A 21,026-nucleotide genomic window follows, 5' to 3' on the forward strand; every position below is an offset into this window, starting at 1 on the left:
GTACGTATGGCGTAGTATACCTACGTCTGGATTGTGGCTTAAATGTCACGCAAATAAAAAAAATTAAAGCGTGCAATTGTAGGCGCATTTGTTTGGTCATCAAAAAATGAAATTTAGTTTAGTTTAAACATATTTATTTATAGTGGATTGGGAAACAAGTTTTGCAACTTATGTTAATCCCTTTCCACTTTGCGGGTGCGAGTGCTGCCTTGTAGCGGCATTAGCCTGCTCTTTTTCGAAATCTGTAAGGGCGTCTTTAACGTGCAAGAGATATGGCTCTCTCTTAACACGGATCAACCATTGACCGTCCCCTTCCGACGGAATGAAATTTACTAGAGCTTCGACTCGTTAAAATGTCTTATATGCGTAGCTGAATGATGAAACTCAGACCAATACACTTATGAAACATAAACAGAAGCAGATAACCCTTTGGCATTGATAGCTGTAAAGGACAAGTCGACAGTTCTTTGCTGACTATGCGGTATGGGCTTTGATCCTTGTTAAAGATCGTTATTGCAGAAAGTATCATGTACCCCTTCAATCATTACATGCTTTAAATATGGTTGACCTTATTGCATATACTAGTAGCTTCTGTGAACCATACTTAACGAGAAAAACTTAAAATTGACCAATGAACCATGGCAATGAGGTCGTAGTCAGATAATTTCCGACCAGACAAACATATATACCTTCTACCCATTACATACACCAACAGTTGACCTATTACAGTATTAGAAACACAGAAAAAAAGAAGATCTTAACATTGAGCAGGACTTGTACACCTAACAATGATGCCATACATTTAATATACTAGTAGTTGACATATTGCTAATAGTATCTAAGATATACGCACTTGAGCTCGAAAACTTGAACTTGACCTTGACAACTGGACTATGAGAGGAGACCAAATAGGAGGATATGATTTCGTGATTTTTTTTTACCAATAAGTATGATGATAAGGAAAACTAACATGCAAAATGATCATGTGAACAGTCTTTGGGAGCTCACCAGTAAGTAGCACCGGCCCTTTATATCTAAATTTCTAAATTGTAACATTCTCTTGAAAGAAGCATAAATGGTGTTAGCTCCAGAAAACCCTTCAGCCACATGACAGTAAAGACATTACGTGTTTTCCCCCGTAAAACACCATAAAGGAGCATACAATTTCCTGAAAATTTGGATACGATTACGATAAAAAGGAGCAAACAGTTTCCCTCAAATATTTATATCTAATGGCCGAAAAGGATGATGATAAGAATAAACAAACATGATAAATCAAGGACATACAATGGATGTCTTAAAAGTTATAAACTACTATAGAACACGGAAATCAAGAATCCAACTGACCATTTGAAAAAAGGATAGAGAAAAGCGATACGAGAGATATACATTTAAAAACCAGAGAAAATTATGATTGTCAAGATTTATGTATAAATACAGTGCAGTCAATGAAACATTTGCACTTTTAAGGTATAGCGAATTTCTTTTAAATTTGATTGGTATTTCCTCTTGTACTTTTGAAATGTTCAATTCGTAATATCCATGACCAGAACCTTAGCTTGAACATTTATGTTATTTGTTTTTAACTCTGCATACTTTGACTTCCGAAACATTAATTCACATTTGTACATTAACATTTGAATTAAATTGCTATTGAAATACAATTACATCCGATACGAATTAAACTTGAATGAAAATATTCTGATAAAAGTACACCAAAGGACGGAGGTTATAGATACTAACTTTGAAATGAAAGACGTGATATCCAGGTTTTTATCAAATGAATATGCGACAGAACTATGGGACACATTATAAGTCAATTGAGGATAAAAAGAAGACGAAATGTCAGAGCACTTGTTAACTGGAAATTTGTTGTTAGAAAAGAAAACGCTTAGTAAATGAAAAGACATTTCTTATTTTTAAAGTTTTTCAAGTTCAGTTTATGTTTTGTAGAAACGAAGTTATTTTAGCAACGAAATTACTATTTTGTAGAAGGTTTGCAAGATGTCGTATGATTGCTAATGAGACAGACACATACAAAATACATCAAATGGAGTGAGACACAAGGGAAATTTAAACGCATCATAAAACATAACTTTTAAAAACCAAAGACAGGGCGGCCGAAAAATCTAAACCAAACAATATTTCTTGCTGTAGAATAAGAAGCCTCTTACAAGGCTGAAAAATACGACACTGGCAGTGGCAGAGGTCATTTGCGCGCCGCATGCACTGAACGAAATGAGTCTCATGACAAAATAACAAAAATGATTGAAACCTTTCCGTAAAAACTGAATCCCTCCAAAAAGAACTTGATAGTTTTAAAAGCGATAAGAAAACGAAAGGCTCCAATACCCATATACCTGGATGGAAAGAAAAGATACAGTGCTACAATCGTGGAAGATTTGGACATTTTAGAAATGAATGTAGAGCTCCTAAGAAGCAGTATATAATGGAAAAATGGTAGGCGAGACGGAAAAGTGCGTCATTTACACTACAACAGTCGACAAAGGCGAGTGGAAAGAATAAGAATTAACGTAGGAGCAGATGTTTCAAATATGGAAGCTTGTGTGTAGATTGACGTCGCAGTTCATTATCAGCGTACAACGTTTTTAATAGACACTGGTGCCACGATAACTATAGTTTTGCACGCTTTATTTTACAGAACACAGAAAATGGTATGCCCAGACATTGAACCAATAACACACGTCATTATTTTAAGCAAATGGAACAAAGCTGAACATAGCTTGTAAGGGATGTAGCCGTTTGAAGGGCCATGGTCATCAGAGATCGTACTTGTTAAAAAGAAGGACAGATCGACTCGTTTCTGTGTAGATTATTGTCGAATCAATGCGGTTATGGTAAAAGACCCGTATCTGTTGCCTCAAACAGACCATTCATTGGAGCAGCTAGCTGGTAACAAGTGGTTCTCGTCTTTAGATCTTTGTCCAGGTTATTGACAGGTAGAGGAAGAAGTGAGTGGTCGGCCTAAAACTGCCATATGGGCTTGGAAAGAGTTGTGACTGAACTGCAGCGGCACATTTGCAAAAAACCCGTTTTCAAAGAAATTGGGGAACATTATTATGCAGTTAATGTATAATACCACCAAAATCATAGTACGTCACATCCGGTTGCATACGAAAATAGGTCGAAAAAAATATTCCCTTAAATTTGACAGTTGTTGGTAATTGATCCTACATTAAATTGCAGTAAAACATTTTTGGATCATCAACATATATCTTGTGTATTTCAAAACACAATTGTTTTTTCGTTTGGGGTTTCTGTAGAATATTTTGGAAACTTGAGGTTACATGGTTACTAAAGCTTGAACATAGGTTAAATAAGGGAGAAATTTGTTTGGTTAACTTCCATATTTTCTTATATGCAATGAAATGTTATGTGATTTTTTCCCCTACAGTACTGGACAGGATAAAAATTTACTCATGCCAAGTACTTCTTTATTTGAAACAAAAAATTAAATTTTGTACAATTTTTTGAAAAGTGCAAATTTAACAAAGACAGGAGAAAATCATGGTGGTAGTACACCTTACGAGTTAATAGTTGCAATACAAAACCTTGACAGTTGATAACGGTATATTGTGAAAAGCACAGGAGGCATGCCGTTTTACAGCAATGCCATGACAATAAGACATCAGGACATCTTGGAATTATAAAAAAAAATATAGAAAGATTAAAAGATATGTTTTACTGACCTGGAGTGCGTCGTGATATGGTGGCCTACAGAACAGGATGTGAGACCTGTGTAAGAAAGAAAGACCCACAGAAACGAAAGAAAGCCCCTATGCAGATTGATTAGTACATTCTGGTGATAGGGAATTATTACACAAAATAAAGAGAAATCTTTCCCATGGATGACATGGAAGCATCGACCGTTGCAAATATATTAGTAACAGAAATTATTCGCAAATTCGGTGTACCAACAATGATTCATTTCGGTCAAGGACGACAGTATGATGATGTGGTTGAGAGGTTTAACAGTACGCTAGTTAAAATGCTAAGTGCGTATGTTGATGAGCATCGAACCAACTGGGATCAGCCCCTACCCTATGTGATGATGGCACACAGAACAGCTGTACACGAAACAGCCGGGTGCACTCCGAACCGTATGATAATCGGAAGAGTTGTGGTTACTACTGTTGATATTATGTACGAACTCTCAAGGAAAGTGAAGAGTCCATTCCTGCTAATAATGGGTATGGAAGTTTATTACAGGAGAGAATTAAAGACGCCCACCAGTTTGTACAGAATCATGCTAACAGAGAAATACTTCGGCAGAAGCAATATCATGACAAACATGAATAAATGTAACTGACAAAGCGTTTGTTTTCCTCTCTTGTATGTAAGCTTGGATAATCCCCTAAGTTAACAAGTTATTAGCGGGGTCCCAAAATGAACGACTATGATCAAGATGTTGGCAAAAGTGCCTCAATTGAATTTGATCTTGAAAAGAGATATGAAACCATTGAACAAGACAAACACATTATCTTATCGAGACGGGAAAGGAAACCTCTCACTCAAATGACTACGTTGGAAAAAAAAATGAAACCGCTTATATAAAGTAGTATCATGTACATACTATGTACTTTTGTATATATAGAATATATTTACAAATTTTTTTCTCTTTATTTCAAATGGCAAGCATTAAGAAAAATTATGTAAAGTACGCTTTAATACGAAAGAATTCGAGGACCACGCTCTTGCATGTGTCAAGAATCCCTATGTGACATTTGTCTATATACTATCAGCAGAAAAAAAATGACTTTATGAGGCACCAGAGAAGAAGACATCCAACATCGTTATCAGAAATAGACGATACATACTTTGAAAGGGAAAAGTAAAACCCGGGACCCTGTGAGATGTACTCGGAAAACCACTGAGAGACAAAACAAGTAAAACAAGCACCTCTGTGATGGCATCAAGATCGCTCATCTGTTGCCAGCCACCCCCACAACTATAGTGGCACCACCTTCGACCAGCTCGTTCTGGGTTCCAAGGGTGGTTGAAACTGACTGAATGAATCTTTAATGTCAACTCTACATCGTTGTTGTTCTCATACTCACCAATGGATGTAGAATGTATTACAACAACTACTACAGGATCCATAACAATACCATTACAGGTTGTTAGGCCTTCTGCCACTCCGGGTTGATGCTGGTAGAGAGAAAATCGTGAGATGATACAAAGAAAACGACAAAGACGTAAATGAAACAGAAATATGGAAATGGTGCATGGAACAGTTGATGTAATTAACATGCAAATACCATAGCCAGGTAGACTTGACAGGACAATACAGTAATAAGTCAGGATACAAATTTCGATAGCTTTGTTTAGAGTGCGACTTATATACAAGTTCGCGAGGGATCGGACAATACAGACAATTTAGTTACTTGTAAGACCAAACATTATGTGTAAGGAGACTTATGCAATTTATTTTTCTGATACAGTAAAGGAGATCTAATTCTTCCTCTATAGTTGAAATTTCAAAGGAACACAGAAAAGACCAATGATTATCTAGGATTTCCTCCTTCGTAAGTGTCGTGAGGGTATATGTGGAGTTTCGAAGTTAGCTGTCAATACCTTATTCATTTATCAAGCAGTTTATATAATGTGATTTATACACAAAACAGATGTTTTTCTGGGATTTATCAGCGGGGACAATATTTGTATTCAGTATTCACAGAACATTCAGTTTTTAAATTCTGATTAGTATCAACAACCTCACAGCCTTTAAAATTTTTAGAATAAGGAGGTATTTTCCATTGAACTGTTTTATGATGAAGGATATTGGTCAAGTTGATGGCAACTATACCATTATTGGTAAGAGATTTATGACAGGTTCTTTTCTCCTTTTCCAATGCGAACTGGTTTGAAAGACCTGTCAATTGCAATATCCGAGATAATAGCTGTAAGTTTGTTTTGGTTTGAATTGGGGTTTTGTAACAGTGGTTTCCAATATTAAGGTAAATTGTAAAATTAATTTTTGTGTGAGGCAGAATGTGATGAATACCTATTTTGTTTTTTGTCCATGGATTTATGAGTTTTGAACAGCGGTATACTACTGTTGCCTTTATTTACGGTTTTTGTATAAATAGCAGCAGTTTTCTATTGGAGACATCATGGAAAGAAGGTAATATATAATGCGAGGACAATTACTGCGTCTACGTCGAGTAGGAGAGTTTAAAATGTTCATCTCATTGACAGAGCTACAGGAAGGACTAGATATAATTTCTATATCGTCAATTTTGCCATTGCATTTGTCGAATTCAGTAATCTCCTGTTTGTCTCCGGAGAGGTGTTGCAATATGAGAATTAATTTTTGCTAGAATGTGTTTTTTTTTACGATGATGCGAACTACCCATATGTACCAATCCGCAAATGTTACACTATCATCTGTTGACCAGATTAGTTGATTTACAATTCAGATCGTCGTAGCATCATAACAGAATGTTGACAGTCTTGTGAAGATGTATAACCACTATTTCTAAATTACTAAATTGTCACCATTGCCATGAAACGCCTGAATAGTTTTACACAGAACTCTATAGGAACGGATTTAAGTAGAAATTTCTTACAGAAAATATGTGAAGAAGTAACTCTAGAAACGTTGATTTACAATTCAGATCGTCGTAGCATCATTACAGAATGTTGCCAGTCTTGTGAAGATGTATAACTATTTCTAAATTACTAAATTGTCACCATTGCCATGAAACGCCTGAATAGTTTTACACAGAACTCTATAGGAACGGATTTAAGTAGAAATTTCTTACAGAAAATATGTGTAGAAGTAACTCTAGAAACAATTGAAAAAAATGTAAGGCTGTGCTTCAAATTATTTAAACAAATTATTCTTGTAAATATTGGAATACATTTTGCTCAAATGTCCTTAAATGTACCAAACAACCATATTATGCATATTTTTTTTGGAAAATTGATTACCTAATCTGGCCTTTGGAACAATTTGATTTTAATATTGTTTTTATTGGTAAATTTCCTGGAAGTATGTAATTGCATTGCAACCATATATATTTGGAAACATGGAAAATTGTTTTCTAGAGGTTCTCAGAACAGCATTTTTTGTAGAAAGGTATAGCATCAATATGTTTTTGGAAGCATATTGATACAAGCTTGTATATGTAGCAATTATGCTAAATTAAAATGGCAAGAACTCATAATTTTGGAAGTACATTGTACTGGTAAACTATTTTGTCGCCCTTTAATTCTGGGTACATATTGACCAAAGCTTTCACATGGATTATTTCTTGCAATTCCAATTTTGGGATATTTAATGAGACTCAAAGGTCCATAATTTTACAAGAAATATAATAACCAAAGCTTTTCCTTCTAGACTTAAAGCTAAAACTTGAATCACATTATTTTGAAACCCAGTTACACAGTAGTCTGTCAGAAGTTCAGAACAATGATAATCAAGGTAAGCCTGCAGCAACCACATATTTGGGTAAATGTTGACATAAACTTTGACATGCAACAATCAAATTGCATCTGGATGTGAACAAACTCTTGGATAAGGATTCAAGTGATGTCATACGTGAGATTTTCAAAATTGGAACAAAAAAGGATAGTTATGAGAACATTTTGGATAAATATAAGATAAAGCACTAGCACTGCACAAAATAATTCACTAAATTTCCTGTCACTCTAGACTATAGCTGTATAATCATTGATAGCTTTTAGACCCAAATAACCATACCTTTTCCTGTTCTGAAAGCCTCTTAGACCCACAATTTTTAAGGATGGTACCTTGCAAATAACAACCACTGACATAAGCTTTTATATGAAAAGATTACTCAGGATTCCAGTTTTAGGAATATTCTTATTATAATTGTTCATTTTGTAATAGGTAAATGTCATTTTGTATTCATACTTTTGTAAAGAGGGTAAGTAAAAACAATACTAAAGTTTGATATCAGAATAGCACCTGTTCCATGTAATAAAAATATAAAATACATCATTATCACAGCAAGTTTACAAAAAACGTAAAGGCAGCTTCATATATCTATATAAATGCATTAAAAATATTGTGCATTTCAGCAATTTTTAAACGCATGTTATTTTCTTCTTTCATTATCAAAATAAATGATCAGGTGAAGATTTTCTTGCCATATCTTGCATATATGATACTGACCTGTAAACCAATTTTTTTTCATATCAAGCCATGTCTATTCAACTTCACAAAGATTTGTTTTCCTGATTTTCTAATTTCTTGATGTATTCATATAAGAGAAGATCGAAATTCAAAAAATACAAAACGATTTATACACTCAAATTATTTTTCTACTAGCAAAAGTCTCAAATATAAATCACTTGTGAAAGTTAGTTAGTTAACAGTATTGTAAATTTGAAGTTGCTGTCAACTTGTCTGTTTACATATCTTCTTATTATATGCATAGTTACAAAGTTACATTCAAACTTAATTATATTCATAACAAACAAAATCAAAAGACTATAACAAACTAAAACATAAATTGTTAAATATAGATAATTAAAATATGAATGTATTTTTAAAAGATCTCTACCATTTCACACTCCTTCAACAGTGGTAAAGAACTAGATTACAAAATACATCTCTCCTCAACACTGATTTAAGTTGGAAAAGCAGTGGTTAAGCAATTTAACAGTCAAACAAGTGAAGACTGACAAAATAATTATACACTATAAACTATCACTCACATATTGATGATTACAGTCAATCCTGTATTCAGCAGTCACTCATTAGTGAATGCTCAAGAGAGTGGTCTGATTACGGAAATGTTTTCAATCGGTAGAGTTGTATAAGTCGAGGGAAAATGGGACTTCACAATTTCACCACTTATAGCACCATCTTTGCTGTGAACTGGTTCTGAGTCTCAATTTGACATCAATACTGAACACATACAGTATATTTTTCATTATGATTATACTGGTAGATAAAAACATTAAAAGGGTGATTTCCTGTGAAAATTAGGTGACCACAGAAAAAAATCTATTTCAAACAGAAAATATTTGGGAGAATCTAAAAAAAAAAACTGTTAGAAGCAGGTGACAGCTCAAAAGAGGTGACCATTAAAACAGGTTTAACTTTATATAGTATAACCGATTGATAGAAGTATTCTGTAATTTCAAACACTAAAGTGTATATGACTGTGTCTCTTTGATATAGATGACTGAGGATCTATGGTGACTACTTGTTTGAATGTTTTCTGTGACATTTTACATACATTATCTACACCACAATGTAAGACCTTACACTGACAATATAATGTACTGGAATCTTCTTTGACAGAAACAGTACATATATCTGAACTTTCTACATTTGCAATTTCTCCTCTGAATTCTTCAGTATATTGTCCATTATTTTCTAAAAATATAAAAAAAAAAATCATTTTCTGAGTGTTATTGAAAATAAATAAGAACCAACTAAAATATAATAGTTCTCACTGGAGCTTAATATCTTTCTAAGACTGACATGCAAGGATGCAAAGGATACAGCATGTAAAATATGGATAGTACAACACAAAAATCAACACATTTACACGACAAAAAGAGATTTCATAGGTCCACATACATTTGTACTTTCATAAAAAGGAGCAACCATAGATAAGATTGATCAAAATCAAATTTAGACACAAAGATGTGTCATGCTTGGTTTTTAAGGATCTGACAACTTGCTACTTTCTGTTCTAATGATAATTATGTCAACCTATGAAGTTCTGGTCATCAAACTTGTGTGTACGATAGTCATAATGACTTACTGTGGATTCTAATTATTCGTTGGATACCAATTTTCGTGATTTTTGATGGTGACCTGAAAACCATGAACTCAAATTTCCAAGGAATTGCAAATTGTGTATAGGAGTTTATGCAGACTTTTGAAAAATCATGAAATCGAATATCCATGTAAATGCAAGTTTTCCTCAATTCACGAAAATTGGTATCCTCAAATATAAATGAATCCACAGTATATAGAAGATTCTCAAAAGTTTGTTGAAACAAAAAGTAAAACAGATCAGTTTTAGAAAAGCTTGGACATTCATCAGAAACTATCAACGATATTTACCTGATAACAGAACCCATCTTGAAGGAGAATCTTCTGTCAAATGTGATCCCTCAGGTAAAGTTATCTCTAAAGTGAATGTAAGGTCACCCATAGATGGCAACACAAGGCATTCCATATCTTTAATCTGTCCTTTAAGCTTAATTGGCTGTTTTGGTTTTGAGTCAGTCTCATCATTTGGGAAGATAACAGGAAGCTAAAAAACAAAAAATTCTCTACCTAATATGACCATTTCAAAAGGAATTGTGCTTTCATTTTTCATACTGTAAAAAGGTTTATTTTAAAAAGTTTAAATTTGACAAATACTGGTGTGCCAAACCCATTCATGGGGTTCAACCTGTTTCAAGACATTAAATCTGTTCATAAGGTTTAACCTGTTCAAGATGCTAAACTGGTTTATTAGGTTTAACCTGTTCACTAGATTATAAACCTGTTCACAAGTTTTTATTCTTCATTTCTATAATGTGTTTGATTCTGTCATTGCTTGAATATCAGCTTTACGAGATATTTCTATGATTTGATCTTTATCAAAAATTAACTGAAAATAAACAAATTTCCAAAATTTCCCCAAAAAGCATGAATAAACATTAAAAATTTGAGAACTCCATTTCTGGTAATCAATTCATCACCAAAATGCCTTATAAAAACATTTTATAAAATGTGAAATTATATTTCTAAATAATTTACTTACAGAAGATATAGACTGTGTCTTGAGATCTAGAACTCTGATGTGATGGTTGTTTGTATCAGCTATATAAACTTTGTCCTGTGATACACAAAGACCACCTGGTTCATTTAGCTGGAACTTTATCACACCATCTGAATCTGTTTCGGGGCCAATAACGGTTTTACAAATAGAAGTTTTCAGATCAACAGATTTTATCTGGAAAAATAAAAAAAAGTTAATGTACTATCACAACTTGTTACATCATACAATAAGTAAATATAAGTAGTATAATTTATTTTATCCACAAATAAAATCTCTTATTATTAAAGTCATTATGTCGCATAATAAATGAGATAAAGAATATGTGTGATGGAATCCATAGAGATGTTCAGTGAACCATGAAATATGGATCAAAACTCATATTTTGCATACATTTTTAAAGTTTACATCATAATGAATATGCGCACTCAGTTTCAAGTTGATGTGACTACAAATTATGCTGAGAACTGAAAAAAATGCCCAACAATATGGCAGAGAATAAAAAATATCCATCTATAAAACATGTAAAACTAAAGGCAATTGTAAAATAAAAACCTTGTAAAAGTTTACAGATATATTTACCAATATTTAACACAAACCAAGACTTCATCATGTGTCTTATCACAAATGAGCGGAAAATGAAAGTAAAGAGAGATGTCAGTCAGGTATAAAATAGTCATTAGACCTGACATGAGGTAGATTTATATTTGTGAATGTACCAGCTTTCTATCTTGACCAAACGTTGTTTGTTGTTGTTTGTCTTTGTACATTTATTATATGTAAGAGTGATAAGAGTAAGGTATTGATGGCTGGTGTACTGTTCAATACTTTTTTTTATTCTTGTTATGTTTTTTTTAGGTATAATGTTATAAAAATATCAGAATAATATACTAGTAGTATTTTATTAATGACACTTAGTACCTTGTGCTAGGCTTAACTGCTGAGTCTGATTTTCAACGAGCTAGTTCATAAGGTAACAGTCTGCAGAAAGACATGCCATCCTTCAATAACACATTATCAGTCTTTGCTCAAACTCCTAATGCTGAGTGCTTAGCAGAGATCATGCCAAGGGAACAAACCCATGAACTCATTGACTTGAGACAATCACTACAAAGAGACAAACTAGGCAGTCTATGAGGTTTAAAATACCTTATGATTATATGAATCAGCAACCAGCAATGGTCCATTTTCTTCTGTCACTATGGTAACTCCTAATGGATGCTGTAGTTTACAGTCATAGCCTTTACCATCTTTGTCTCCATATGCAAATAAATTCTGTACAAAAAATAATAGATAAAGAAAAATAAGACCTAAACCTGCTGTATACATGTATACAGTTTTGTTAAGTTAAGCATTAAGTACATAATTGAATATAGGCAGAAACAAAATGTTCCTTTCTGGTTGTGAACACTAATTTATGAATAATCTATGAAATTCACAATAGGTCATCTCCACTAGGTAACTTTAGTGTTTTTTTAATTGCAAATGGGACATTTGTATTGTGTTAGGGCTATTCCAGTAAAAATTATCCAGGGGGTGGAACGCCACTTATTTTTTGACCCCCCACCTATGGAAAAGATTTAAAAAATACACCCCCACCTAGAACATGTATTTTCTTCCAAGACCCCCTACCTAGAGAAAAAAAATAAAAGTTAGCTAGTTTTTTAAAGTATACAAAAATGTTGCATCCTGTCAAATAAATGTAAAATTTGTTGGTTTATCTATTTCAGTGCATCCAAAAAGGGGGGGCCAGGGCCCCCCCCCCCTAAATCCGCCTCTGGTCTCAATGGCAATCATACCACATCTTCTTTTTTATACTAGCTATGTTGCTATTAAAATATAAAATGAAACATGTAACAATGTTATGGAGCAGCAGAAGACAGATGCAACATGACGACAATAGCTCACAGTGACCGAAAAAGGGGGGTGCGATTTTAATTATGGCCCATTTTATTTTTAAAACTGTCAATAACATTTTCAGGTACGACATATTCTTCAGGTGGGGAAACTGGTTGGCACCAACCATTTGATGTTTCAGAGTTTAGTTTGAGCCATAAAATATTTTTGGTAGGCACAATGTAATCCTTTTTTTATTTTTTGTATTTCTTATATACATTTTTTTTTCAATAGGCAAATGTTGAGGAAGATGATATACTCTCCTGTGTAACAAGGCCATATTTTTCCGCAAAAATTAGGCCATTTTTTTCCTTCAATACCACCCACGCAACATGCGCAATAAAAATCTAATTGTCTGTGCCAAATATAAATATTTTTTTATGGACCGCATAGTTTGGATGTCACCCACACATATTTTTTTGTGGGGAGACGGTATACAAGGGAGAGGGTACTTGAAGTTGTTATAAACTGTATGCAATAAAATATTATTTGGGACAAAAATTGCAAAGTATTGGCCAGTCCACCTTATTAAGGACATATTCTTTGCAAGGAAAGAGATTTAAGTACAGCAAATTCTGCCATTTCAATTTCAATGAATATACAATAACTTCTTCCAACCGCAACAATATTTAAGTTAACCTTTATTTACAATGTTTAAACTGTTCATGTTCATGTTGGATTTTTTTACATTAAATTTGGTTCTTCGTCGATACCATACTTATTCCAGACGTTTCGTATCAGAGGACATTTCAGGCAATTCCTCTGCACTTCTTGTATCATTATATCTTCATCACGGTGACAAGAATAACAGTATAGAGTACCATTAATTCATAGAACAAAACAACAAATCGCTGAAGAAGTCATGTTTACAAAATGTCAAAATGAGCCAAAGACCAAAAAATGACAAGGACAGTTAAGCGTCTTTTATGGAGACAAAAACTATATTCCTAAAAAGTCTTTGGGGTTCTTCAATCGAAATAATAGCAAGCTAAACTAAATGAGATTATTATAAGGGCTAAATCTCGTCTGTACTAACCAAATTTAACAAATTTAAAGTTGTTTATAAAAAAAATATATATCATGAATGATGGTTAATTACGTTTTTCGGGTTATCAGTTAGACCGCATGGTTTTATTATTACAATAGGAAAACACCCGAGACGTGAAATCGCATGGTTCTATTATCATAGGTAAACATCCGAGACGTCCCAAAAATATATAGGTGCTCCTATTATTGGAGGAACATTACACAGTTGTGTACACACACATGGCGGCATGGAACACGATCGGAAATTCATTTGACGATATCTAAACGTTTCGAAACGAAGTGAAAAGTATCGTGCGCCACGTGGGCGCTTACATTTGTCACTGTATGCGCCATTTCTTATCAATATGCGCTATAGGCGCAGGGGGCACGTCCTTCCCGATCACTGGTTTGACAAGAACACAAACGGACGCTTAAAATTAGTGGTCTGCCAACTTTATTTGCAGTCGGATGACCTTTTCAGGAGAATCTTCCTTCATAACAGGGGGAACAATATGTTTAACCTATCATTCAGAAACCCCCCACCAACAGAAATGAATTTAAATCGGGACCACCACCCTCCAGAATACAATTATGTTGATAACCCCCACCTATGAAAAAAAATATCGTCGGCGTTCCGCCCCTCCTAGGTAAATTTTACTGGAATAGCCCTTAAAGCTATTCATGATTGAAAAAAAATAAAAAAATGTTTTGTAGGCTTGTGTTTTATGGTGCTTTTTTTAACATTGCTTTGTCAGGTTTTTTTTTTTCGACTTATGAGTTTTAAATGTTCCCTTAATGTCTTCCACCTCTTTTTAAGATCAGATGAACATTTTTTTAGTTGCTGCTTTTTTACAGAAGAAATTGGTTAAAACTTTTCAAAAATATCTGCTATTTTCAATGATAGTTGAATATAAATAACTTTATATGCATACCATTGGATCAAACTCTCCTCCAACCAAAGCTTTGACACCCCCATCTTTTAGTGACACCTTTCTAACAGTAGAACTCTCACTGTCTGCTACAAACATTAAACCAAGTGTTGGTGATAGAACCAAACCTGATGGCTGAGCAAATCCAGCTTTAGTAGGGTAGCTGTTGTTTCTATTTTCCTCCTGTCCACTTCCAGAAAATCTCAGACAAGTTCCAGCCGAATGCTGACTGTATTAAAAACAAGAAAATAATTAAATTTTAATCCTAATTTTAGCCACAGTGACCCTGTTTTTGTGTGGTTTATAAGATTGAAACAGTTTGAAAGGTAGACAACATTAATATAAATTTGGTCAAGCTCAGTCCAGATAGATTAAGTTGCTTTAGAGAGTTTTTTTAAACAACTTCTGATGCAAGGTGGTGACATCTTAGCTATACTTAAATAAACCTGACATTCAGTGGTTGTTGTTTGTTGATTTGGTTTATAAATGTTTCTCATTTCTTGTTTTTTATATAGATGAGACTGTTGGTTTTCCTGTATTAATTGTTTTACACTAGTCAATTTTGGGGGGCCTTTAGAGCTTACTGTTTGGTGTGAGCCAATGCTCTGTGTTGAAGACTATACTTTGACCTATAATGGTTTATTTTTGACTTGGATGGAGAGTTGTCTCATTGGCACTATACTACATCTTCTTATATCTTTTATATTATTTTTTTCATAATTTTAATGTATGGTACAATATTTTATTATAAATTTAAGAGGACATCATTTATTAAAATTCTGTCATGAATTTTATAAATAAGTAATGTTATCAAACTTTTGAAAGCTATCAGATGTTATCATAGTTTCCCACATCCACTACTATTCTTAAAGTAGCTAAAGATCCCATGGAATTTGAAACATTAATTCATGTCTCTTACCATTTTTTTTTAGATTAAAAGGGAAAACCACTCTAACAATAACTATCCCTAGTTTTCTAAATACGGTTTCCACTTTATATTGAAATAAATAAATAAATGAAACATTGAAATATGCCTGAAATAAATCTGTTGGAATTAAAACAAAACAAACCTTCCTTTTAACCAGTCACTATCCTGTAAGAAGTAGACCCAGATTTGATGAGTTCCAGCCATGGCTATATATAATAGATTTTCATTATCACTTCCTGAAGAAGAAAAAAGTTTGAACATGTGTAAAGTAAAACATGAGTGGCACAAAGTTTTAAATCAATTTTGATAATGCCTACATTACTCTTGTTGAAAATGTTCTAGTCTACTATTATTACATCAATGAGAATACACCCATCTATTGTTAAGACTTTTGTACCCTCTATATATATTTTGCTTTTTTCTGTGTTGTTGGGTTGCTGTTTTATTGCATTGAAATATATCTTCTTTCATTCATAACAAATATAGTGAAATTTTGCTAAATCTTGTCATAAAATTTTTAATTCAAGTCAGAAATCTAATTTAACAACAAATATCTTGTTACATGCCCTGCATTCAGAGGCAGATCAATTTGATTTTAAAGTAGTTGTAGTCTTTATTCCAAACTTAAAATCTAAATTATATGATAAAATATCAAACCAAACTAATGATATTTGCACGTTACACTTTAAAGAAGTTCTTTTTCTTAAAATCCTGTAAAGTTTTCAATGGAAAATTGTACTTACCTGGAGATTTTCCAAGAACTACATCCCATGGGGAGGATAACTCTTGATTAGTTCCAGATTTACCTCCCTCTTTATCCTGACCTTGAAATCCTGTTCCTGCCAATGTCCTTACTGTTTTGGAGGTCAAATTGATCTAAAAAATATAAAAATCATTAAAAGAAACATTTGTTTTTTTATAATCTTCATTTGTTATTTTTTGTCTAAGTTGATAATACTTTACACATTAATAATTTGTGCTCATTTCACCATTGAAATGAATATTAAAAATTTCACACATATTCTGAATGTCAATCTGATACCAGACTTTGAAAGGAATAGTATGTTTAGGAATACACAATTTATTCAAAGCTTTGTTGCTTTACATGTTAAATCCTGCATTTCGAGCTACATTTTTAAATTAGAAACAAACCTCTCTAATTGTATGATTATCTGTGTCAGCTACATACACAATATCTCCATTGATGGCTACACCTTGTGGAGAATTAAATCTGGCCTGTGTAAAACTACCATCTATATTACCTCTGTCATTACCTCCAATACAGTGCTGCAGATAAAAATACACATGATGATGCCAAAAAAAATCAGACGAAGAAAGAAATTAGGCAATAAGACCTAAAAAGTTAAAAATTTAAAGCATCACAAAGTCAAGTCATGTTTTTGGTGTTTAAATGATTTGATAGCAACATGCATTGTATTTGATGAATTTGAAATGTTAGATCATCCAAATACATGCATACTAATAATGTTCACTGAGATAGTCAGGACAAAATTTACAAAAAAGACACATATTTTTGAGTGGGAAATGTAAAGTACTTGCACACAGGCACTTGTCTCAGAATTTTTTCCCCTCTATACCATTGTATACCTTAATGTTATATTAAGGTACATGTATATAGAAATTTTTTTCTGAGACAAGTGCCTGTGTACAAGCAAGTTCATACTACCAAATAAATATCTTCAATGTACATGAGAGGTACATGTATTGTTCATAAAGACAAACACTGTACTGTAGTTAATCATACAGCTCACACTTGTATCCCCTTTATATTTACAACAACCATTTAATAAATGATTAAAATCTATGTACAATTTGTCATCAAAATGTTTAAAGGTAGCTTTTGTATTAGTATAGTACATGTGAATAATGGTGTACACGAATTACTGCATTTATTTGGACAGTATGTTATGGTCTATGGACCATAAATTTTATAAACTACGGTATCTGTACTTGTTTTAATGTAATGTTACTTCAATTTTATGAATGTGATAGCATTCATAAATATAAAGGATGATTAGAAGAAATGAGATATGTATACCTGTACAACACCTAATTGTGACAACACTAAAATTCTATGGTGGCTTGTATCTGATACTACCAATATTTTACCATCATTAGAAGTGGTAACTTTCCCTGGAAACTGAAGAGGAGTCTCATTTATTTTATCCTTCTCTAAAGATAATTTCAAATCACAAGGATTTATCATGTCTTTAAAATATTCCAATGATTCATCTATAAACTCTAATAAATTTTCTCTGTGGCCTTCTCCAACAAATGTTTGAAGAAACTGACCTTTTGGTCCAACCACAACAAAAGTTGGCCAGCATTGAATCTGAAGTTTGTTCCAAAGTACAGCATCATGGTCATTGACTACGGGATGGTGAATGTTGTATCGTAGTATTGCACTCAGAATGTTGGCAGACACTTTTTCATTTTCAAATTTGGCAGAATGAACACCAATGATGACTACCCCATCATTGAGTGAATATTTCTGTTCTACCTTCTCCAGATCTGGTAGAACATGAACACAATTTATACAGCAATAGGTAAAGAAGTCCAAAACTACAATATTTCCATTTAAATGTTCGTAGAGTGATAAGGATGATGCTATATTTAGCCACTGTAAATCTGAAAATAAAACAAAGAAATTTCAGGATGTGTAATGTATAATCATGTATCATTCTGAAGAGGTAGTCTTATTTGAAAATTCGTCAAAGGAATCCCTTTACAATCACTCCTTTAATTTTTTTTTTACAAAATTGAAGGCCCCGCTGTGACTTTGGAATGAAGAACAGCAATAAAAGGACTGTTCCTTTGTGTTTGATGTGCACACTCATTTTGTGTCATGGATGGATATCCTATATTCTTTCTTTTCTATTCAAGTGACAGTTATTAAAGCAACATGTTTGCCAGAGTGTCCAAATAGCATGAGCATTGGGCTCTATGATAAACCACATGCATGACATAGACATGTCCCTGGATAAACAAAGATAATTTGCATCAAAAGTGATACATGATATATATTTTAAGGGGGTACCTAACACTACAGGGAGAAAACTGTGTAAAATCTTCTAAACGTTTTAATTACGTTGTGTTTCAAGGGAATATTAAGCTTCTCAATGATCAAAATAAGTGTTTGTCAAACTGCTATATAACCAGTGTGTTTTTTCTGATAAAACGATTGGTTCAATTTTTTTGAAATTTTTTTCCAGATCACAAAGCTCGAGGGGAAAGTCTTCAAATTCGTTGTTTGACAGATTTATATTTTTGTCAAAGGGTCAAAGTAAATACTTTGTCAAAATTTTATGAAAATTAAACGAGCCAATTGAATTTAGTGAAAGTGCTGGGTACCACCTTAAGCTCATGATGATCTGTTTTTGTTATTCAATGCAATGTAAAACCCAGATACATTTATCTACCTTTCGCAAAGTCTGAAACCTGGTATTTCAGTTTAGTATCTACTGTATGTATATGTTTTCTTATTCTTTCCTTTCTTTGATTATCTCCCCTTCTTAGATTTGACAGATCTTCATCTAGTTCTGAACACAATGTCAATAGATCCATCAAGTCAGCCATGTTTAATCTGTAAAAATCATTTAACAATACATGTACATTAACATAATGACTTAAAACTAACAAAAAATATTTTATGATGTATCATCATGATCATCATCTAAGAAGTAGGTTAATATATTGTGGGGATTCGGATATATTAATGACTGTTACAATTTCAAAGTTGAAAAAGTCATATCAATCATGTGGCATTTTAAAATCTTTCCTACAGGTTAATAATGTACATGGAATAATTTGAAATGTTTCCACTTTAATAAAATATTCAGTCACTTTTCTTTTTTTAACCCCTTCATCCTGAGGTTTAATGTCACTTGAAAGTAAAGAACCATAACACCACCCATATGTTTATATTTAATGCAGATGACATGTTCGATGTTGTTGATCCAGAGAAGCAGTTATTCTTGGAAACACTGTATCAATGCTGTATTGGTCTTTAGCTTCTTGCCCAACTTTCCTGCATATAAGGTAGTCATATAACATCATTTGCATGCTGACAATGTTTTTCAAGGTTCAACATTGATAGTGGTTAAGACTGATGGCTACAGTGCTGAAGACCACAGGTTCGATTCCAACTCTGGGCTCTTGAAATTTAAGCATGTTAAGTACATTACAGTGCTGAAGACAACAGGTTCGGTTCTGACTCTGGGCTCTTGAAATTTAAGCATGTTAAGTACATTAGAACAGTGATTTTCACCCTCCAACACACATCTCTACTCCCAAAACTGGAGTTTAAACTGGAATGTGTACGAACAACTTAGTGGGATTCGGTTTGTCAATTAAGTTGCCCCTAATTTCACCAGGAGATCAATCTTCAAATTAGTCTGAGATTACTCAGACGTCCAACAGCTGTTTTGACAGACAGGCTTGGGTCCCAATAGACAACTTTCGAGTTCAATGCATTTCCGTCAAACTCAGGTTTTATTGAACATCATTTGTGTGTTTAGGGGCATCGTCACTTCCGTTCCAATGTTGAGCAAGTGATTGGAAAACTATCATACTATATTACACAAATTATTCGGCAAATTAAATTCTCATAATTAACAAACAGCACTACTGTCATTCGGGGATTGCGATTAAGTACTTACAAACATTATTTGTATTTTAATATCCTGCACAATGATGATCACTAAGACGCTTGATGAAGGTAAATAGTGCAGGGATACAGGCAATTCCCTCGGTCTGATAAATGACGTCATAAAGGCGCGCAATTGACTAGTTTTTTCCTTAGACGGATGAACTCAAAGTGGTCTATCTTCAAATACTTCTTCAGTTTGTCGGTTCCCACTGAGATGACTAGTACTTCAGCTCCCTCCATCATAATTACAGACTTCCAGGTCTCCTAGCACTTCTGTGGTGATGAGTTGGGGATTTGTCTTTGGTGGTGGATTGTACATTCAAATGTTTGCTAGTGATGACGCATCTCCATTATTTATTTAAGGGTGTGTTCATGGATTGGATACCACTATACCCTAGCAGCTTTGAAACAAAATTTTAAAGTGAAAAATACATACTCCTGGTCAAATAAGAAGATTCATCATAATGGTATTGACTTGGTCATCATGAGTACGCAAACCCTGACCTGACTCATGACGGTAGTCGGTAGAATTCCTTGACCCTCCCCCTTTTTAAAACTTTTTATTTAAGGGCCGTTTTGCAATGTAGATTTTCTTAAAACTTACTTTAAAATTGTCGTATTCACACGAAAATAATGGCTTATAAACCTTTACAAAAGTTGTTTTGGATACTATGTCTCAATGCAATTTTTTTCTAAGTTTTGTGTTTCCCGGAAATACAAAAAGTAACTTTTTAACCAAAACGGAACTGATCTGTGTTAAATACGGAAATTAAGTCTAATTTTTTTTTAACTTTAAACAAAAA

General features: G+C 33.3%; 1 protein-coding gene across 2 annotated transcripts; it reads right to left on the bottom strand.

Annotated features, from left to right (window-relative positions):
• Nucleotides 1-7,935: 7,935 nt before the first annotated feature.
• Nucleotides 7,936-20,971, bottom strand: LOC139520920 (NHL repeat-containing protein 2-like). 2 transcript variants are annotated; one of them, XM_071314002.1, is made up of 11 exons: nucleotides 20,828-20,971; nucleotides 18,995-19,158; nucleotides 17,614-18,203; nucleotides 16,707-16,841; nucleotides 16,298-16,430; nucleotides 15,697-15,790; nucleotides 14,630-14,855; nucleotides 11,925-12,050; nucleotides 10,761-10,952; nucleotides 10,073-10,265; nucleotides 7,936-9,373 (listed from the first exon to the last, which is right to left on the bottom strand). In XM_071314002.1, the coding sequence occupies exons 2-11, from the start codon at nucleotides 19,149-19,151 to the stop codon at nucleotides 9,135-9,137; spliced, it is 2,085 nt and encodes a 694-aa protein (XP_071170103.1). In that variant the 5' UTR covers nucleotides 19,152-19,158; nucleotides 20,828-20,971; the 3' UTR covers nucleotides 7,936-9,134. The 2 variants fall into 2 exon arrangements, with proteins under 2 accessions (XP_071170103.1, XP_071170104.1); XM_071314003.1 differs by having other exon boundaries at nucleotides 20,234-20,958.
• Nucleotides 20,972-21,026: the final 55 nt, after the last annotated feature.

Source organism: Mytilus edulis, chromosome 4 (assembly GCF_963676685.1).
Source record: "Mytilus edulis chromosome 4, xbMytEdul2.2, whole genome shotgun sequence".
Taxonomy (NCBI): domain Eukaryota; kingdom Metazoa; phylum Mollusca; class Bivalvia; order Mytilida; family Mytilidae; genus Mytilus; species Mytilus edulis.